The 21,353-nt window shown below is 40.7% G+C and overlaps 1 protein-coding gene across 1 annotated transcript; it reads right to left on the bottom strand.

Annotated features, from left to right (window-relative positions):
* Window positions 1-1,825: 1,825 nt before the first annotated feature.
* Window positions 1,826-21,348, bottom strand: LOC133569226 (LYR motif-containing protein 4B). Its single transcript, XM_061921459.1, has 3 exons — window positions 21,189-21,348; window positions 10,101-10,221; window positions 1,826-2,037 (listed from the first exon to the last, which is right to left on the bottom strand). Exons 1-3 carry the CDS (start codon window positions 21,275-21,277, stop codon window positions 1,990-1,992), a joined length of 258 nt encoding a protein of 85 aa, XP_061777443.1. The 5' UTR covers window positions 21,278-21,348; the 3' UTR covers window positions 1,826-1,989.
* Between the last annotated feature and the right edge of the window lie 5 nt (window positions 21,349-21,353).

Raw genomic sequence — 21,353 nt, 5'->3', positions numbered from 1 at the left:
ATTATTTACTTTTTAAATTCGATCTCAATTCTGTACACTGCTGCTGGAATTTAAATTTTCCTGAAGGAACTCTCCTGAAGGAATCAATAAAGTACTATCTACCTATCTATCTCCCTATGACTCTCACCTGGATAGTCGAAGGTTGTGGCCATAAACCGGGAAGTTAGTCAACTTTGACATCCAAAAGACACACGTTTACTTTTTTTTCAGCTGCAGGATTATGATTAATTCTTCATCTAAACGGGAAGATACAAACATTCCATCAGTCAGCACCCCAGTGAGAGCAGACATTGTACAGTAAGTGATGGTTTTATTATGTTCGTAGTTTGTATTTCTTGTTTAGTATCTAGAAGTGATGACCAAAGCTGGATCTGTTTAGCACACAGCTTCTAAAACATGTAGATCTTCCTTAATTTATTCAGGTTTAAAATGAAAAGGTTCTCCGCTTGTAATTTGTTCCAAAGTAGTCTTTTTGTCTCTCATGAAGTATTTCCTGTATAGTAGTCGTGTTGTTGAAGGGAAAAGCGATTGTTGTGATGCGTCTGTGAAATGATTACGCCGCCGTATGCTTAAAATTACTAAAATAGGTACCATTACATTACATATATACTTACAGTGTGTAAGAAAACTCATTTTTGAATGTTTTATAGAGCGCTATATATCAGTGGTTCTCAAATGGGGGTACGCATACCCCTGGGGGTACTCGAAGGTATGCTAACGGGTACATGAGATTTTTTTTTAATATTCTAAAAATAGCAGCAATTCAAAAAATATTTATAAATATATTTATTGAATAATACTTCAACAAAATATGAATGTAAGTTCATAAACTGTGAAAAGAAATGCAACAATGCAATATTCAGTGTTGACAGCTCGATTTTTTGTGGACATGTTCCATAAATATTGATGTTAAACATTTCTTTTTTTGTGAAGAAATGTCTAGAATGAAGTTGATGAATCCAGATGGATCTCTATTACAATCCCCAAAGAGGACACTTTAAGTTGATGATTACTTCTATCTGTAGAAATCTTTATTTATAATTGAATCACTTGTTTATTTTTCAACAACTTTTTAGTCATTTTAATATCTTTTTTTTCAAATAGTCCAAGAAAGACCACTAAAAATGAGCAATATTTTGCACTGTTATACAATTTAATAAATCAGAAACTGATGACATAGTGCTGTATTTTACTTCTGTAACTTTTTTTTTCAACCATAAATGCTTTGCTGTGATTAGGGGGTACTTGAATTAAAAAAAACGTTCACAGGGGTTCCATCACTGAAAAAAGGTTGAGAACCACTGCTATATAGGACCTTTGTTGTTAGTTGACTTTTGCAAGAGATTATTTATGAGTTAGAATGCATTAAAAAAAAGGAAAAACGTGTTCTTGTCTGACATAAGGATTGCGAATGATAAGCACGATTCCCTTGAACGTGACAACTTGAAAGCAGAGTGCAAACTACATTTAAAAAAACACTGCAAACAGCAGCAAACTAAGACAAACTCTTGAAGGGAACTTGCAGTCGCTGATCAACATGATCCTATCAGACAACGACGTGCAATACTTGCACAGGGGCTGACAAACACAAGTGTTTGTGTGCAAAGGGGACCGGCACGCTCGCCCCTAAGCTAACACACTGGTCTATTATTAGCAAAGACGCAAGCTGCACGGTCAATCACCTGCTTTACCTTCGCCCTGCTAAACCTTTACCTGACCGCCCCTCCCTTTCTTCACTGCGATAATGTTGCTGCAGAGGAAGAAGTTACATGACGGTAACATCGTGTCGGTTCCCTGCCTGAATAAAGCCATAGGAACCTTCTGATCTTTTCACTTGTGTCACTCATTTTATTTGCTATTAAATAATATACAACATTCACAATAGATCTTCTGAACCCTCTGAAGTACGCTCCCACAAGGCCCCTCCCACCTCAGAAGCAGGAAGTGCTGATTGGCTGTGATGTCAGGTCCCCATCCTCCACCTGCGTGCTACTCCATCACCGTCTTCTGGGTCTGGAACATACCGCCAATGGTCACCTGCAAGACAGTGCCAAAGTTTCATTGGTCGGATGTTTGCCTTTTTGGCATTTCGTGTGACTTTATTACTTATTATTTACCCACTTTGTTTGTGTATGCTGTGGGTTTCCAGGCGGCATGTCGCTGTGTCAATATTACCCAATGTGTTCAAATGCAAGGGCCAATTATGGTCAAGTGTGACGCCGCTGTGATGCACAAACTGCTGAGTCCTAACCAGATGTGTCCATACCTTTTTTTGCTGAGGGCCACGCACGGAAAAATTGAAGCATGCAGGGGCGATTTTGATATTTTTCATTTGCAAATCCAATTCAATTAATACATTTTTAATTTTAGGGCTCCTTTCAAGTTTGGTCCCAGGGACCTGGAAGTGTCCCAGTCATAATTATATTTAAAAATAAGTCATATATATATTTTGATATTTTTTATTTGCAAATCCAATTTAATAAATATATTTTTAATTTTAGGGCACCCTTCAAGTTTGGTCCCAAGGACCTGGAAGTGTTCCAGTCATAATTATATTTAAAAATAAGTCATATACATATTTTGATATTTTTTATTTGCAAATCCAATTCAATAAATATATTTTTAATTTTAGGGCTCCCTTCAAGTTTGGTCCCAGGGACCTGGAAGTGTCCCAGTCATAACTATGTTTTAAAATATGTCATATATATATTTTGATATTTTTTATTTGCAAATCCAATTCAATAAATATATTTTTAATTTTAGGGCTCCCATCAAGTTTGGTCCCAAGGACCTGGAAGTGTTCCAGTCATAATTATATTTAAAAATAAGTCATATATATATATATATATTTGATATTTTTTATTTGCAAATCCAATTCAATAAATATTTTTTTCTAATTTTAGGGCTCTCTTCAAGTTTGGTCCCAGGGACCTGGAAGTGTCCCAGTCATAATTCTATTCAAATGTAAGTATTTTTTTATATTCAAAGCTTAACTTCAGGTCTATCTGTCAATATACATTTTTTTAATGTTTTAATGTTCTATGCCGTTTTCGTCAAAACCCTCTTCCAATGGCACAATATATGCAATATTTTTCCCCAAACAAATTTTCAAAGTGGAATATTGGAGTAATTGAAAAATAACACAATAGGTCATTCATTCATAAAATTAGGGATGCACCGAAATGAAAATTTGTGGCCGAAGCCGAATAACATTTAAACGCTTGGCCGAAGGCCGAATACCGAATAATGAATGCAGTTTTTCACAATTTTTTTTATATTGCATAAATAGCCTAGAATAAATATTTAGACATGTTTTTCAAATAAAGTATGTTTTTATTAAATATTGACATTTTTTTAATATTCCAGTAGCCTTTGCTTTTCAAAAAAAGCACAAAGTTTTTCATTTATATTAGGCCTTCAAACAAAACATGCATTCCAAAAAAAAAAATAAAGTGCATTAAAGTGGATAAACCAACAACAAATGAATTATTGTCCTTTTGGCAAAAGTCTGCTTAGCAACAGTAGATATGCTAATAATGTAAACAGAAGGCTCAAGTAAATCTCAATTAAGTGTGTGCTTGTAACCTCATACACTTATACAGGTAGCCTACACAACAGGCTAATAATGTAAACAGAGGCCCCACTAAATCTCAATAAGTGTGTGCTTATAACCTCATACACTTATACAGGTAGCCTACACAACAGGCTAATAATGTAAACAGACGCCCCACTAAATCTCAATTAAGTGTGTGCTTGTAACCTCATACACTTATACAGGTAGCCTACACAACAGGCTAATAATGTAAACAGAAGGCTCAAGTAAATCTCAATTAAGTGTGTGCTTGTAACCTCATACACTTATACAGGTAGCCTACACAACAGGCTAATAATGTAAACAGAGGCCCCACTAAATCTCAATAAGTGTGTGCTTATAACCTCATACACTTATACAGGTACACAACATATCCCAACGTCACTGCACGTTGGTTGATTGCGTCACCGCGTCAAAAAATTGCGTCACACGCCACTATTCGGCCTTGTTTTTACTCATTCCACCGAAAGCCGAATGTGGCTTTTTTTGCCATATTCGGCCGAATATATTCGGTTACCGATTAATTGGTGCATCCCTACATAAAATTGATTCATTAATATTTTATGAGCATTGACAGTTTTAAAAAAAATCCAACCACAGTTATTGGGGATCCAAAACTCATAAAAGTGTTAAAAATAAGTGACACATTTTTTTTTTTTTAACTTTCAACTTCAGATGTGTCTGTAGATTTTCTTTTATTTTTATTTAAGTTTGTTTGGCACCATTAACCTCTGGAGGAATAGCTTCTGACTATAAGAAAAGAAGTTAAATAATAATTGATCATGCATGGATTGTTTATATAATAATACCGAAGATATAAAGAGAATAAATATTTTTTAAATAAATCGCTCCAATGCTGTAATGCATACCATGAATTATTCAACGTGGACCCCGACTTAAACAAGTTGAACAACTTATTGGGGTGTTACCATTTAGTGGTCAATTGTACGGAATATGTACTGTGCTGTGCAATCTACTAATAAAAGTTTCAATCAATCAAAAAGCATGTTTTTCCATCTTAACTATACTTAATGTTTTAATTGAAAAATAACAAAAGATCATTCATTCATAACATTTATTCATTAATATTTTTTGAGCATTGACAGTTTAAAAACAATCCAACCAAAATTCTTGGGGATCCAAAACTCATAAAAGTGTTAAAAATAAGTGTCATTTTTTTTTTTTTTTACTTTCAACTTCACATCTGTCTGTTGATTAGAATTTATTATTATTTTTTTTTTTTAAAGTTTGTTTGGCGCCATTAACCTCTGGAGAAATAGCTTCTGACTATAAGAAAATAAGTTAAATAATAATTGAACATGCATGGATTGTTTATATAATAAAACCAAAGATATAAAGAAAATATATATTGTTTAAATAAATCGCTCTAATGCTGTAATGCATACCATGAATTGATTAACGTGGACCCCGACTTAAACAAGTTCAACAAATTATATGGGTGTTACCATTTAGTGGTCAATTGTACGGAATACGTATTGAACTGTGCAATCTACTAATAAAAGTTTCAATCAATCAAAAAGCATGTTCTTCCATCTTAACTATATTTAATGTTGTAATTTAAAAATAACAATAGATCTTTCATTACTATTTTTTGAGCATAGACAGTTTAAAAAAAAAATCCAACCACAATCCCTGGGGATCCAAAACTCATTAAAGTGTTAAAAATAAGTGTACATTTTTTTTTTTTTTTTACTTTCAACTTCACATCTGTTTGTTGATTAGAATTTTTTTTATTCCTTAAGTTTGTTTGTTTCATTCCCTTTGTGTCAAAGAAAACTTTGTTTTACATTTGGTAAACACACAAAAAAAATGTCCCCAAAAAATAGAATTTTTGATGCGAAGTAATTAGAGCCTTGAATAAGTAAATAAATTATAACAATAATAATTTGAATCATTGTTTTTGTTTTCTTTTTAAATAGTATTTTCAGAATGTTAGAAAATAAAAATAATAACTGAGGGCCGCAAATGGCCCAGGGGCCACACCGATGCTAATTTCAGGCTTAACATTAAGTGTATTTCAGATGGAAAAACATACTTTTTGATTGACTGAGACTTTTATTAGTAGATTGCACAGCACAGTACATATTCCGTACAATTGACCACTAAATGGTAACACCCCAATAAGTTTTTCAACTTGTTTAAGTCGGGGTCCACGTTAATCAATTCATGGTATGCATTACAGCATTAGATCGATTTATCTAAAAAAAGATATTTTTTCTTTATATTTCGGTTTTATTATATAAACAATCCATGATCAATTATTATTGAACTTCTTTTCTTATAGTCAGAAGCTATTCCTCCAGAGGTTAATGGCGCCACGTCGCCACCAGAGGGCGACACGCACCAACAAATCACTGCTGGCTGTGCGTGGAGGGTGTGTGAGAGACGTCCTGATTGGCCAGCGTGTGCCGTAGGAGTGTGGCCCTCTGGACCAATCGGCAGGGAGGAGGCGTGGCCTTCATGTAAATTGCTGCGGCTGGATTGTCTCCATCACTTCGTCTCCTTCAACACATCTGACCTCTCACTTCCTGTCTGCCAACCCTGCTGCATAACTTTTCATGTTCTTCATGCACTTTAAAGTTCATCCAAGAAGGAAATGTTGATTTTGAGGATGACGGGAGTCCCAAGTTTGTGTCACAGTCTATATATTTATATATATTTAGATGCAAAAGTACTTAAAGTATGGTTGCCGTTGGTGTTTGACGCATTTAGACGTCTTCTACTCACCTGAGACTTCCTGTGTCAGCCTCCACACATGTTGGAACACGCCCGCACCCTCCTCGACGTTGCACTTTTAAGTGTTTCAACGTCCTGTGTGTGTTTTCTAAAGCCTCCTCATTCATTATTCACGGGCCTTCTAAAGGCCCGTTTAGAGTGCTCTTGTCCCTCTCCTCTTTTTCCGGAGGCACAATATTTTCTCAAAGGCTGTCCTCCTCGGTCGAAAAACAACATTATTGTTGCTGTGTTTTCCGTTCTTTTATTTCCGAGTGGCGGCCCACCGGAAATTCATCTTGAGCGCCATAATTATATTCAAATTATCGATGTTCAAATAGGTAGAAACTCTTATTTTGAAACCGTTTTACTTTGAAAGTGTCTCCTCTACTTAACAGCCATTGAAAGATTAGAACCCTCCCAAATATCCATCCATTTTCTACCGTTTATCCTTAATGTGGTCGCGGGGGGTGCTGGAGCCTAGCTCAGCTACAATCGGGTAGAAGGCGGCGTACACCCTGGACAAGACGCCACCTCATCGCAGGGCCAACACAGATAGACAGACAACATTCACACACGAGGGCCCATTTAGTGTTGCCAATCAACCTATCCCCAGGTGCATGTTTTTCCGAGGTGGGAGGAAGCTGGAGTAGTGTGAAGTGAAGTGAACCATATTTATATAGCGCTTTTCTCTAGTGTCTCAAAGCGCTTTTACATACCTAAGTTACATTTAAACCAGTGTAGGTGGCACTGGGAGCAGGTGCGTAAAGTGTCTTGCCCAAGGACACAACAGCAGTGACTAGGATGGCGGAAGCGGGGACCGAACCCGGAACCCTCAAGTTGTTGGCACGGCCACTCTACCAGCCGAGCTATACCGCCCCTGTACCCGGAGGGAACCCACGCAGTCACGGGGAGAACATCCAAATTCCAATCACGATGACCCCGAGCCCGGGGATCAAACCCAGGACCTTTGTATTGTGAGGCACATGCACTAACCCTTTTATCCACCGTGCTTCCCCCCCCCTAGATATATTACACTATATACATCCACTCATACATTATACTACTTATATTTAGCGATTTAGCTCGGTTGGTAGAGCGGCCGTGCCAGCAACTTGAGGGTTGCAGGTTCGATTCCCGCTTCTGCCATCCTAGTCACTGCCGTTGTGTCCTTGGGCAAGACACTTTACCCACCTGCTCCCAGTGCCACCCACACTGGTTTGAATGTAACTTAGATATTGGGTTTCACCATGTAAAGCGCTTTGAGTCACTGGAGAAAAAGAGCTATAAAAATATAATTCACTTCACTATATTTATTTTCATGCAAGAACACTGCGGCGACTTTTATTTTATTTTTTAGTAGTAGCGACTTCGTCCCGGTCAAATTTATTTGTTTTGACTTTATCGCACTGCGCATGCAAGTGACATAAAACAGTGGTTCTCAACCTTTTTTCAGTGATGTACCCCCTGTGAACATTTTTTTAATTCAAGTACCCCCTAATCGGAGCAAAGCATTTTTGGTTGAAAAAAAGAGATAAAGAAGTAAAATACAGCACTATGTCATCAGTTTCTGATTTATCAAATTGTATAACAGTGCAAAATATTGCTCATTTGTAGTGGTCTTTCTTGAACTATTTGGAAAAAAAGATATAAAAATAACTAAAAACTTGTTGAAAAATAAACAAGTGATTCAATTTTAAATAAAGATTTCTACACATAGAAGTAATCATCAACTTAAAGTGCCCTCTTTGGAGATTGTAATAGAGATCCATCTGGATTCATCAACTTCATTCTAAACATTTCTTCACAAAAAAATAAATCTTTAACACCAATATTTATGGAACATGTCCACAAAAAATCGAGCTGTCAACACTAAATATTGCATTGTTGCATTTCTTTTCACAGTTTTTGAACTTACATTCATATTTTGTTGACGTATTATTCAATAAATATATTTATAAAGGATTTTTGAATTGTTGCTATTTTTAGAATATTTTTGAAAAATCTCACGTAGCCCTTGGCGTACCTTCAAGTACCCCCAGGGGTACGCCTACCCCCTTTTGAGAGCCACTGACGTAGAGTACACATTGGGGCCACATGCGCTTTTGGCAATGGAGTCTGATAAAAATCACATTTAACTTGCAGGGTCAACAGTCAGCTGCAGAAAATCAGTTTGAAAGAAAAAAACCTAATTTGGCCACTTTGGCCTGCAGAGTGAACGTTTAAGTAAACATTTTAACAAACACATTCAAATGAAACTCGTCCGAGTTGAGGGAGGGAGGGAATTTCCCTTATTTTCCGTCAGTTATGTGTCCACTGGTAAATATGCAAATTAGACGACGTCATCTAACAGCCACCCCACCCTCACTGCCATATATATATATATATAAATATTTTAAATAAAGGTCTTCTCCCAACATGGCGGAGAAGAGATCCCGTATGAAAAAGGAGATTCCGCGGCAGGAAACTCCAACTCGTGTGAAAGCGATACCACCGCCGTCTGCCTGTGAGCGTCACCGATGTGTCTGTGTCTTGACCTTTAACATCAACACGCACCTCAATTATTTTTTTCTCTCCGCTGCAGTCTCATATTTTGCACTGTCTCGTTAAACAAGCCAACCAATCAGCTGCTGGGAAATGTAATTAATGAACAATGTAATTCATTAAGAGTGGACTGGCAGGTGCGTGTTCACTTCATTTTCTTGCGCACGGACAAAGATCAGACAGACACCTGGTCACCGGGAGAAAGGTCACCTGACACACACAGTCTACTATCAAAGAGCAAGGGTATTTAAAAAAAAAAGAAAGAACACAGGGGTTATAATCTGTGCTGTGAAGCAGCGGCAGCCTTGAGGGTGCACAGCTTCCAGGAGATGCAGGCGGGAAGGCGGGTAGACGGGGGCTGCGGATTTCCACTGATTGAACGAGGGAGGACGAACACAGGCGGGGGTGTGTGAAGGGGGTGGGACTTAGGGCGAGGCAAATGAGAGGGGGCCGGAGGAGGAGGTGACGCAGGCGTTCATGCAGGGTGTTGTCCTACTTTCGTCTGCGCGGCATTCCCAAAAGCGCAGGGTGCATCATCACTGAGGGGCGATTTCACGAGCACGCCGCAGCAAAAGTACACATGGGCGGCCGTAACGATAGATTGACTGTTGATGGGAGACGCCGTGGCGCGTGCTACTCGGGTGCAGCCAGCAGGGGCGCCATTGGCAATGCACCTGACAGGTAAAATCTCCCTTGGAGAAATTTACTGTCGCCTGACTGGGATTCTGTCGGAGTAACCCGGAATGACAGAAAGGAAACCAAAGCTGAGTGACACCGGGGTGACATTAAGCGGCACTAATGGCCACACACACACACACACACACACACACACACACACGCACACACACACACACGCACACACACGCACACACACGCACGCACGCACACGCACGCACACACACGCACACACACACACACACACACGCTGCACTAGTGGCAGCAGGCGGACAACCTGTGAGTGAATCTATCCATCAAACCGCCTCTGCAATCCTCCTCTTCCTCCCTGCTTCCCCCCCCCCTTTTAAGACTTGTTGTTAAACACCGACGCGCTTCCTCTGCTCATTAAACACAACTTGCTGATTTAGATCTGCGGCTGCAATCCATCATCTTTACTCCCTAACCGAGTTACAACAGTACAAACACAATAAGGCGGCGACGACGAGGGAAGGTGAACTCAAAGCGGGAGTGGCCGGCGTGTGAGACGAGTGTACGATCTGAGTGTGGGCATCACCTGTCTCTTTATCAGTGCCAGCGACTGCCAGCCGTCCAGCAACAGCGTCTCCACCCTTTTGGGGTCCTCTACTTTCCTGTTGGCCCTGAAGGCATCGCGCACCCTCCGCATTGCATAGGTCCTGCAACACACAAACACACTTTGTTGTCATGTGAGCTACAAAGTCACATTACAAGTCCCAAAATATGTTCAAAAGGTTCATTTAGCCCAGTGGTTTATTTATCTATTTATTTCTCATAAAGAAATACAATCATGTGTGCTTAGGGACTGTATCCCTGCAGACTGTATTGATCCATATCAGGGGTGTCAAACTCAAATACAGAGTGGGCCAAAATGTAAAACCGAACAAAGCCGCGGGCCGAGGTTGAACAAATGAACATTTTAATAGGGACCCAAACAAGTTTTGCATTGAATATTGAACAAGCAAGGCTTATATAACTTTATAGTGACATGCAAAATCAAGTTTCAAATAATAATAAATAATTAAAAAATATCAATGGCGCATCAAATAAAATTTAAATAAAAATTGAATGCCTCTTTTCGGGCGATGGGGTTGAGGTGGACGCGGTTTGGTGATAGCGGGGGGTGTATATTGTAGCGTCCCGGAAGAGTTAGTGCTGCAAGGCTTTCCGGATATTTGTTCTGTTGTGTTTATGTTGTGTTACGGTGCGGAAGTTCTGCCGAAATGTGTCATTCTTGTTTAGTGTGGGTTCACAGTTTGGCGCATATTTGTAACAGTGTTAAAGTTATTTATACGGCTACCCTAAGTGTGACCTGTATGGCTGTTGACCAAGTATGCCTTGCATTCACATGTGTGTGTGTGTATAAGCCGGGGGACAGGAGAGGCTTCGCGGTGTCTTGACTGGGTGAGCAGGTGTCGGACAACTCAGTCACCTTGGACGTATCCTCGCTCATCCATGCGGACTGGACACTGGCCGAGAGTGGAGTCGGCTGTCTTGGTTGCTTTCTTGGGTCTGCTTCTGTCTCTGGCCATGCTCCCTCCTCCCCAGCAGACGATGGCGTGGAACACCGCAGAGGCCACCACAGTTTCTTTTACTTTTTATTCATAGCTGTATGTAGAAGTGTCTGGTTGTATCTGCTGCTATAATGTCTTTAATGTCCTCTGTGTTCTTTGATGTTTGACTATGGCTATGAGTTGTTGTTTTTTTCCCTTGGCCTCAGTCTGCACCCCCACTCCAGGGCCTAGGCTAAGACCGATTTTTTTAAATTTTATTTTAATCTTCTATTTTTTTCTCCCCCCCTTGTTTACCTGTATGTCATCTTTTTTGTAAGGGGCGCTGGAAGCCGGCAGACCCGTCAGCGATCCTGTTCTGTCTCCCTGTAATGTTTGTCTGATCTTGAATGGGATTGTGCTGAAAATTGTAATTTTCCTGAAGGAACTCTCCTGACGGAATAAATAAAGTACTATCTAATCTATTTAATCTTATGTGACTGGGCCGGCACGCTGTTTGTATAGAGGAAAAGCGGACGTGGAGACAGGTTGTACAGAATGCCAAAGGCAGTGCCTTTAAAGCCCAACCCAAATATTGTTGTCCGGGATGAAATTTGGGAGGGGCACTGAACTTCGGGAGTCTCCCGGAAAAATCTAGAGGGTTTGCAAGTAAGAGTGTTAGTGGTGAATGCGGTGTTACTGTTAATGCCAGCTCTTATGTTAATTTGATATTGCCTCAAGGGCCAAGTGAAATTACACGGCGGGCCAAATTTGGCCCGCGCGCCAGAGTTTGACACCCATGATCTATATTGATATATAATGTATATATTGTGTTTTTTATGTTGATTCAATAACTAAAAAAATATATATATATATAATTTTTATTTTTATTTTATTTTTTAATTTGTTGTGTGGCCCAAGTGGTTGGGGACCACTGCTTTAAGGTGTGCCAAGGGGTACGTGGGATTTTTATATATTTATTGAATAATACATCAACAAAATATGAATGTAAGTTCATAAACTGTGAAAAAAAATGCAACAATGCAATATTCAGTGTTGAAAGCTGGATTTTTTGTGGACATGTTCCATAAATATTGATGTTAAAGATTTGTTTTTTGTGAAGAAATGTTCAGAATGAAGTTCATGACTCCTGATTGATCTCTATTACAATCCCCAAAGAGGGCACTTTAAGTTGATGATTACTTCTATGTGTAGTAGGGGTGTAACGGTACGTGTATTTGTATTGAACCGTTTCGGTACGGGGGTTTCGGTCCGGTTCGGAGGTGTATCGAACGAGTTTGTAAGCTAATGTCTTAAAAAGCTGCTTTGCAAAGCCAATCAGCAGTGCGTATTCAGAGTGCATGTAGTCAATGCTTCAGTGTCGAGCAGGTATGTGTTTACCATGTGAGCAGCAGACAGCGTACTCTCCCCAAATGATAAAAAACACCTCCCAGTCACAACTACTACTAACATCACTATGAGCCCGTTGACCTTCTAGAAACCTAAACTGCAGCTCAGCTCGCTCGCAGTTCTGTCTTGAGGTGAAGGCTAATTAGCTTTTAGCGTAACGTTAGCTCATTCTGCTGTGTGTGTGTGCGTGTGTTAGGGTCAGCAAAGCCCTGTCTCTCTGTTGTTTAACATGAACTCCATGGTGTTCAGGGATGAATAGTCTATCCTATTGCTATTGTAATATTTTTTCAGCTATAGTTATATTAATCATTAGTAATGTAGCAGCCTAGTTTTGAATGGCAGGGTCCCTGCTATCACATGTTGACAAAAATATAACATTTACATAATAAAAGTCAACTACAGGCTTCCCAAATGCTGTAAAAAATTAAGCATGATGAGTTGACTTGAAACTGTCTTATGTTGCACTTTTTATATGTAGAACAAAGGTTTCGTAATTTTATTTAATCCAAGCAACAACTTGAGGCAGTTTAATTTGATTTAATGTGGGCAGAATTATTATAGTGTTCCCAATATTAAAAGGATAAAGCCATTGTTTAAAAATTTGGTAAATAAATAACCCCAAAAATTATTTTGTTGTTTTCTTACTGTACCTAAAATAAACCAAACCGTGACCTCTAAACCGAGGTACGTACCGAACCAAAATTTTTGTGTACCGTTACACCCCTAATGTGTAGAAATCTTTATTCATAATTGAATCACTTGTTATTTTTATATCTTTTTTTCCATATAGTTCAAGAAAGACAATTACAAATGAGCAATATTTTGCGCTGTTATACAATTCAATAAATCAGAAACTGATGACATAGTGCTGTATTTTACTTCTTTCTCTCTTTTTTCCAACCAAAAATGCTTTGCTCTGATTAGTGCAGAGGTCGGGAACCTTTTTGGCAGAGAGAGCCATGAAAGCCAAATATTTAAAAATGTATTTCCGTGAGAGCCATATCATATTTTTTAACACTGAATACAACTAAATGCGTGCATTTTTAAGTAAGCCCAACATCTTTAGAGTACAATAAGTCTCTTATTTTGTTTAAAAACATTGTTATTCTGAAGCTAACCAATAATAAATGAAATACTTCCTAGCAAATAATGCGACTTCTTGAACAGGTGCGGTAGAAAACGGATGGATGTATTAGAATGCAAGAAAATGTATTATATTTTGAACGTTATTTTTAAAACTGATTACCAGCGGAATTATTCATTACTTATCGTGTTAAGCAATGTCAGCTAAGATTTAAAAAAGATCCACATCTGGCTCCAGAGCCATAGGTTCACTAACCCCTGGATTAAAGTTAAAGTTAAAGTACCAATGATTGTGACACACACTCTTGGAGTGGCGAAATTATTCTCTGCATTTGACCCATCACCCTTGATCACCTCCTGGGAGGTGAGAGGGGCAGTAGGGGGTACTTGAATTAAAAAAATGTTCACAGGGGGTCCATCACTGAAAAAAGGTTGAGAACTGGCAGCTGGCTTTCTGCCACACAGGAGTCCACGTGGAGAGACCGGGGAAGATGCGAACTAACGTTGAGCGTTGAGATGGACAAGCTTCACGGAGCTCTGGCTAAACGAGCCTGTATTGGACACTTCGGTCTCCCTAGACGTAGTCTCGCTCATCCATGCGGACTGGAAATTGACCGAGAGCTAGTGGGCAGCCTAGGACACAGTTGGCTCTCTTGGTTGCTTTGTTCGGTCTGTCCCATTCTCTGGCAGTGCAGGTGACGTGTGGAGCACAGCAGAGACCACAGCGGTGTTTTTGTTTTCTTTGTCTAAGCATGATGAAATCATATGTGCACAATATGTAATATTATTTGCTCATTTAAATTTTTTTCCGTGTTTGACTTTTGTAGCTATGTGGGGAAATAGCGCCGCTATAGTGAAAACTGGTCGCATCAGCTCTGGGCTCTTTTAATGTATTTTATGTCCTTTGTGTTTTTACCTTATTTTTGTATCTGCGCCGCAACCACATAATTTCCCCATTGTGGGATAAAGTCTATACTATTCTATCCTATCCTTCCCAGGGGTCACACAAGCTCCCCCTCTTTTTGAGAAGAAATAGCCTCATCGCAACAAAAAAAAAAAACAATCAAACCTTCAAGTCCCATGCCGCTGCTTATTTTAAGATGTTTAGCGAAGCCTACTTGGGGCCGGTCAGACACAGTATCATGTCGATGGGAGAAGTTTGTTTATTTTACTTTCATCATATCACGAAGACGCAACTTCAAAAGCATGCATTTGAGCGCCTCTTCCTTTAAAAGTGGAGTGAATAATCAAAGGGATGAAAGATTTTTCTCAAGTTTGGAGGGAATCATATTACTGTTAGAACGTCATTAAAAACTATTTTTTTTACATTATGGCAGACTTTAAAAAAATAAAAAACGAAGGACACAAGCCTAAAGAGAAGCTGTACAACAACACAAAAAATGGAATAAAGTCATAAATGATAAAGTGATTCTGACCCAAACTCAACTGGATGGACTTCACAGCCAAATTACTGCAGGTTGACAGCTGAGGGGCGCGGATCGCAGGCGTAGGTCGCCCGAGTCTGAGCGACTGGGCTCTGTCGGCGCTAATTTGATTTGTGAGGCTTGTGGACAGAAAACACCACGCTGGAGATCAATAAACCGATAGTCGGCCAGGAGAGGGAGTGTACACAACGTTGTGGTCCACCTCCTGTTAGGACAGGCCAGGACTCTAATGATGTTGTTTTGTGAACACATGTCAAGTTCTGGGGGGAAACCAATTACTGGCCTGCATTCTTCCTCTTGATGGAGCAGGGCTGCATGCGGCACAGCTGGCAGGCTCCTCTGCCACCTTGAGAAGTTTCACTTTCACTCTTTTTATTTGTGTGCGTGCGTGCTGCTCATTTAGGATTTAAGGCCGAGCCAGTAAAGCAGCGATGGATCGGATTTACGAGCCGTCGTTAAACACGAGCGGCGTACAAGGACATGATGGAGGGATGACGAGCCAATGCGTTTTATAAGACGGAGGAAAAGAAGACAGAAAGAGATGAGGAGGAGATAAAAAGAAAACTCTTTTTTACGTCATTTGACTTTGGGGGGGAACCTTCCGGCCTGATTCTGATCCGACGAACATTTGTTGTTGTTTCCTCTACCCTGCGACTCACAGGAGCTGCACTGAAGCACTTTCTCCTGCAGAGATTCATCAAAGTTTCATCCCTCGTCTGCTCTTATTTCCATCTCCTCTTCTCCCAGACTCAGCAAACATCTCCGCCGCGACTTGTAGGAGGTTCTGCCGGCGCCGGCGTCAGCTGCCGTTTCGGAGCCTGCAGCGACGTCTTGACACAATCAGGTCATCTCTTGACAATCAACAAGTGCATGGGCGTTACCATCTTCTCCTGTTGAGTCTCCCTCCTTAAAGGCCTACTGAAACCCACTACTACCGACCACGCAGTCTGAATGTTTGTTTACATATCAATGATGAAATATTAACATTGCAACACATGCCAATACGGCCTTTTTAGTTTACTAAATAGCAATTTTAAATTTCGCGCGGAAGTATCATGCTAAAACGTCGCGGTAATTTGTTCAATTAATAATGGAGACGTCAAAGAAGAAAGATGTAAGTGGAAAGCGGTGTATTGCGGCTGCATTTAGCAAGAAAAACACAGCCAGTGTTTACATTCCCGAAAGATGACAGTGAAGCTTTACTATGGAACAGAGCGGTCAAGCGAACATGGTTCCCTAGCACATGTCAACCGGCAGGTTTCGGTGAGAAAATGGTGGTAATAAGTCGGCTCTTACCGTAGACATGAGCAAAGAGCTTGCGTCGTTCCTCCTGCACCTGCCAAAGAGGCAGGTGCGACTCTCTTGCCTCCTCCCACCGGCCGCCCCCGACCGTCGGATGCTTCCACCGTGGAGTAAGGGAAAAAAATTGAAATTTCAGCCCGGCCCCAATGGCTGCTTACGCCTCTTTGAGAAACGTGGCTTCCCTCGGAGACACTGGCGGTCACCACACCCCTCCGACTTTCAGGTTGTAGAGGTACGACCATATAATCTCACTAAAACACTAGCAACACAATAAGCAGACAAGGGATTTTCCAGAATTATCCGAGTATAATTGTCTAATAACATCTGAATCGCTTTTCCTAGTCCTTCACTCTCACTTTCCTCATCCACGAATCTTTCATCCTTTCTGAAATTAATGGGGAAATCGTCGCTTTCTATGTCTGAATCTCTCTCGCTGCTGGTGGCCATGATTGTAAACAATGTGAGGAGCTCCACAACCCGTGACTTCAAGCGCACATTGTCTGCTACTTCCGGTACAGGCAAGGCTTTTTTATTAGCGACCAAAAGTTGTGAACTTTATCGTCGATGTTCTCTACTAAATCCTTTCAGCAAAAATATGGCAACATCGCGAAATGATCAAGTATGACACATAGAATGGACCTGCTATCCCCGTTTAAATAAGAAAATCTTATTTCAGTAGGCCTTTAACACTGAATGTGGTGCCTTTGTGAGTTTATTAAGTGGGCGAAAATGCTGAGGCAGTAACTGTACAGCAAGAGGGATTACTAGGGATTAACAAAATAAAAGGAAGTGAAACTGAAAGTAAAACCAATTAAATGAATTGAAGTAAGCCAATTAGCGACTCACTTAAGGGTAAGTTAGACTATAATTCAATTCAATTAAAAAAATTGCATTTGTCCCCAGGGGTCAAATATAAACACACTCATTATTGTACTAACACAAATCGCTCATTTATTATTATATTAACACAAACATTTTAGCTGGAACATGTGTCTCACAATACGAAGGTCCTGAGTTCAAGCCCGGGCTCGGGATCTTTCTGTGTGGAGTTTGCATGTTCTCCCTGAGACTGCGTGGGTTCCCTCCGGGTACTCCGGCTTCCTCCCACCTCCAAAAACAAAATAAAAATAAAAGTCGCCGCACTTTAAAAATGAGTGTTTTTTTCTGTGAAAATAAATGAAAGTAGTTTAATGTATGAATGGATGTATAGAGTGTAATATATTTGGGAGGGTGAAGACCGGTGAAACGGGGGATAGTACGTGTGCCTCACAATACAAAAATCCTAGGTTCGATTCCTGGGCTCGGGGTCCTTGTGATTGCCGTTTGCATGTTCTCCCCGTGACTGCGTGGGCTTCCTGGGGATAGGTTGATTGGCAACACTAAATGGTCCCTAGTGTGTGAATGTGAGTGTGAATGTTGTCTATCTGTGTTGGCCCTGTGATGAGGTGGTGACTTGTCCAGGGTGTATCCCGCCTTCCGCCCGAATGCAGCTGAGATAGGGTCCAGCACCCCCCGCGACCCCAAAAAGTACAAGCGGTAGAGAATGGATGGATGCGTTTGTCCCCAGGGGTCAAATGTAAACACACTCATTATCGTACTAACACAAATCGCCCATTTATTATCATATTAACACAAACATTTTAGCTGGAACACCTCACACCCAGGCCCTGTGATGAGATAGCGACTTGTCCAGGGTGTATCCCGCCTTCCGCCCGAATGCAGCTGAGATTGACTACAGCACCTCCCGCGACTCCGGTAGGGACAAGCGGTAGAAAAATGGATGGACCTCACACCCATGTTGATGGACAATTAATACAGCTTCCGTAGAAACAGCATTAGCGCGACTGTGTTTTTGTTTGATTGATCGAGACTTTTATCAGTAGATTACGCAGTAGGGCTGGGCGATATATCGATTGATTGATTGATTGATTAATTGAGACTTTTATCAGTAGATTACGCAGTAGGGCTGCGCGATATATCGATTGATTGATTGATTAATTGAGACTTTTATCAGTAGATTACGCAGTAGGGTTGGGCGATATATCGATTGATTGATTAATTGAGACTTTTATTAGTAGATTATGCAGTAGGGCTGGTCTCTGTGCGATGTAGAAAATGATTATATCGTAATATTCGAGTATACGTTCTCACGCAGTTGCTTTTAGCTGCGGGCATTACACTTTAGGCTCTTCTCACTCCTTCCTTCTCGAAGACAAGCAGGCGCACATTCTTACATACGTCACATACTGTCACGTCATACCTCGCACACGTATACGCCCTCGCAGAGCAGAGAGCTGGCAGACTGGGCTACGTTTGCTGCTAATGTAACCGTACGAGTGGGAATACGAGAGAAAGAAGGTGCGGATCTGGTAACAAATGAAGGAAGACTTAATTCCCAATAAAAACAACAGGGTTTCCATCGTCTGGCGGTGGTTCGGCTTCAAGTGGGAATATGTCGAACAGCGGCATAGCTCGGTTGGTAGAGCGGCCGTGCCAGTAACTTGAGGGTTGCCAGTTCGATTCCCGCTTCCGCCAGCCTAGTCACTGCCGTTGTGTCCTTGGGCAAGACACTTTACCCACCTGCTCCCAGTGCCACCCACACTGGTTTAAATGTAACTTAGATATTGGGTTTCACTATGTAAAGCGCTTTGAGTCACTGGAGAAAAGCGCTATATAAATATAATTCACTTCACTTCACAACCGTAATTTGTCAAGTGTGGGGCAAAAGCGTTGCTATAAAAAGTAGCATTACTGCTAATATGTAGCATCATTTGAAAAGTCACTCGCTAGAGAATGAAGAGAATTTCATAACCGTAGTAACATACCACATAGTGAAGGACGAATACTATTTGATCTCCTATTATATTTGACACTTAAAATGTCTCGGACAACCTTGCACTTTATGTTTTGGAAATGACTTGAAGGTTTGTGCCATTGTTTAATAACTTTAATAAATACACTTTTGGTCAAATGACTTAGTTGTGATTTCCTTCTCTGCATGAAAGTTTAAAAGTAGCATACCGTATTTCCTTGAATTGCCGCTGGGGCGCTAATTAATTTAAAACCTCTTCTCACTCCTGCGCTTACCAAAGGCACGCGGTAAAAGTAAGCATGCGCTAATTATTTTAAAACCTCTTCTTACTCCGGCACTTACCAAAGGGATGCAGTCAAAATTTGAGTGTGATGTAAGCTTGGACCTTAAATCCTACTAAATAGTAGGGATGCACCGAAATGGAAATTTGTGGCCGAAGCCGAATAAAACTTAAACGCTTGGCCAAAGGCCGAATACCGAATAATGAATGCAGTTTTTCACATTTTTTTTTATATTGCATAAATAGCCTAGAATAAATATTTAGACATGTTTTTCAAATAAAGTATTTTTTTATTGAATATTGACATTTTTTTAATATTCCATTAGCCTTTGCTTTTCAAAAAAAGCACAAAGTTGTTCATTTATATTAGGCCTTCAAACAAAACATGCATTCAAAAAAAAAACAAAGTGCATTAAAGTGGATAAACCAACAACAAATGAATTATTGTCCTTTTGGCAAAAGTCTGCTTAGCCACAGTAGATATGCTAATAATGTAAACAGAAGGCTCAAGTAAATCTCAATTAAGTGTGTGCTTGTAACCTCATACACTTATACAGGTACATAACATATCCCACCAGATGAGGTGGTTCGGGCATCTGGTCAGGATGCCACCCGAACGCCTCCCTAGGGAGGTGTTTAGGGCACGTCCAAACGGTAGGAGGCCACGGGGAAGACCCAGGACACGTTGGGAAGACTATGTCTCCCGGCTGGCCTGGGAACGCCTCGGGATCCCCCGGGAAGAGCTAGACGAAGTGGCTGGAGAGAGGGAAGTCTGGGCTTCCCTGCTTAGGCTGCTGCCCCCGCGACCCGACCTCGGATAAGCGGAAGACGATGGATGGATGGATGGATGGACAACATATCCCAACGTCACCTCACGTTGGTTGATTGCGTCACCGCGTCAAAAAATTGCGTCACACGCCACTATTCGGCCTTGTTCTTAACTCATTCCACCGAAGGCCGAATGTGGCTTTTTTTTGCCATATTCGGCCGAATATATTCGGTTACCGATTAATCGGTGCATCCCTACTAAATAACTCTTAATCTTCTTCCCTTCATGCGATTTCAAAGTACCGGTATTGAAATCAGCCTCCTCCATTTTGAAAATGATGACTTATTTTTTGTTTGATTGATTGATACTTTTATTAGTAGATTGCACAGTTCAGTACATATTCCGTACAATTGACCACTAAATGGTAACAAGCCAATAAGTTTTTCAACTTGTTTAAGTCGGGGTCCACGTTAATCAATTCATGGGAAGTGTCACTCTTAACGTCACGAGTTTGACTAAGCATGTTGTAATTATTTTGCGAAGTGAGTTTGACCCGGCAATAATTCAAGGCAGGCGCGTACTATATGCCCTGCGGGGATTCAAGGAAATACGGTATACTCCTTGGGTTCGCGGGGGGCGCTAGAGCGTATCTCAGCTACAATCGGGCAGTGTACACCCTGGACAAATGTTCCCGACATCTACAAAGCAATTAACTGCCTGCTGCCACCTACTGATATGGAAGTGTATTACACAGTTACTGTACTGAGCTCTTGACGACACAGACAATAATTATTAGTTTGCAAAAAATATTTTTAACGCAATTAGGTGAAGTTACATAATCACACCAAACAATATTTCACGGGACACTAGTGTGCCGCGGCACGGTGGTTGAAATAACAATATGGATTAAATAACAATGTGGATTCAGTGACGTCAGAGATCAACAGACCGGCTACATTAGCATCCATCACACAGCTCGCTGAACGGTTAAACCCACCTGTGAAAAGATTGTATTTACTGAGGTGTATGACTTGCCTGTAATTGTAGGAGGTGAAGTTGCTGCTTTCTCGCAAAAGCATCCGATAGAGAGACAAAACCTGCGTAGTGGGGCAAGCCGCCATCATGTTGCTAACAGCAATCCTCGCTTCAACTCCGCTCAAGACCCCGCTTACGACTGAGCCCAAAGAGCGCCTGTTCACA

The sequence above is a fragment of the Nerophis ophidion genome, linkage group LG15 (genome assembly GCF_033978795.1).
Source record: "Nerophis ophidion isolate RoL-2023_Sa linkage group LG15, RoL_Noph_v1.0, whole genome shotgun sequence".
Lineage (NCBI taxonomy): Eukaryota > Metazoa > Chordata > Actinopteri > Syngnathiformes > Syngnathidae > Nerophis > Nerophis ophidion.
The sequence above is the reverse complement of the archived record's forward strand: the minus strand, read 5'-3'. Positions and strand labels throughout refer to the sequence as shown.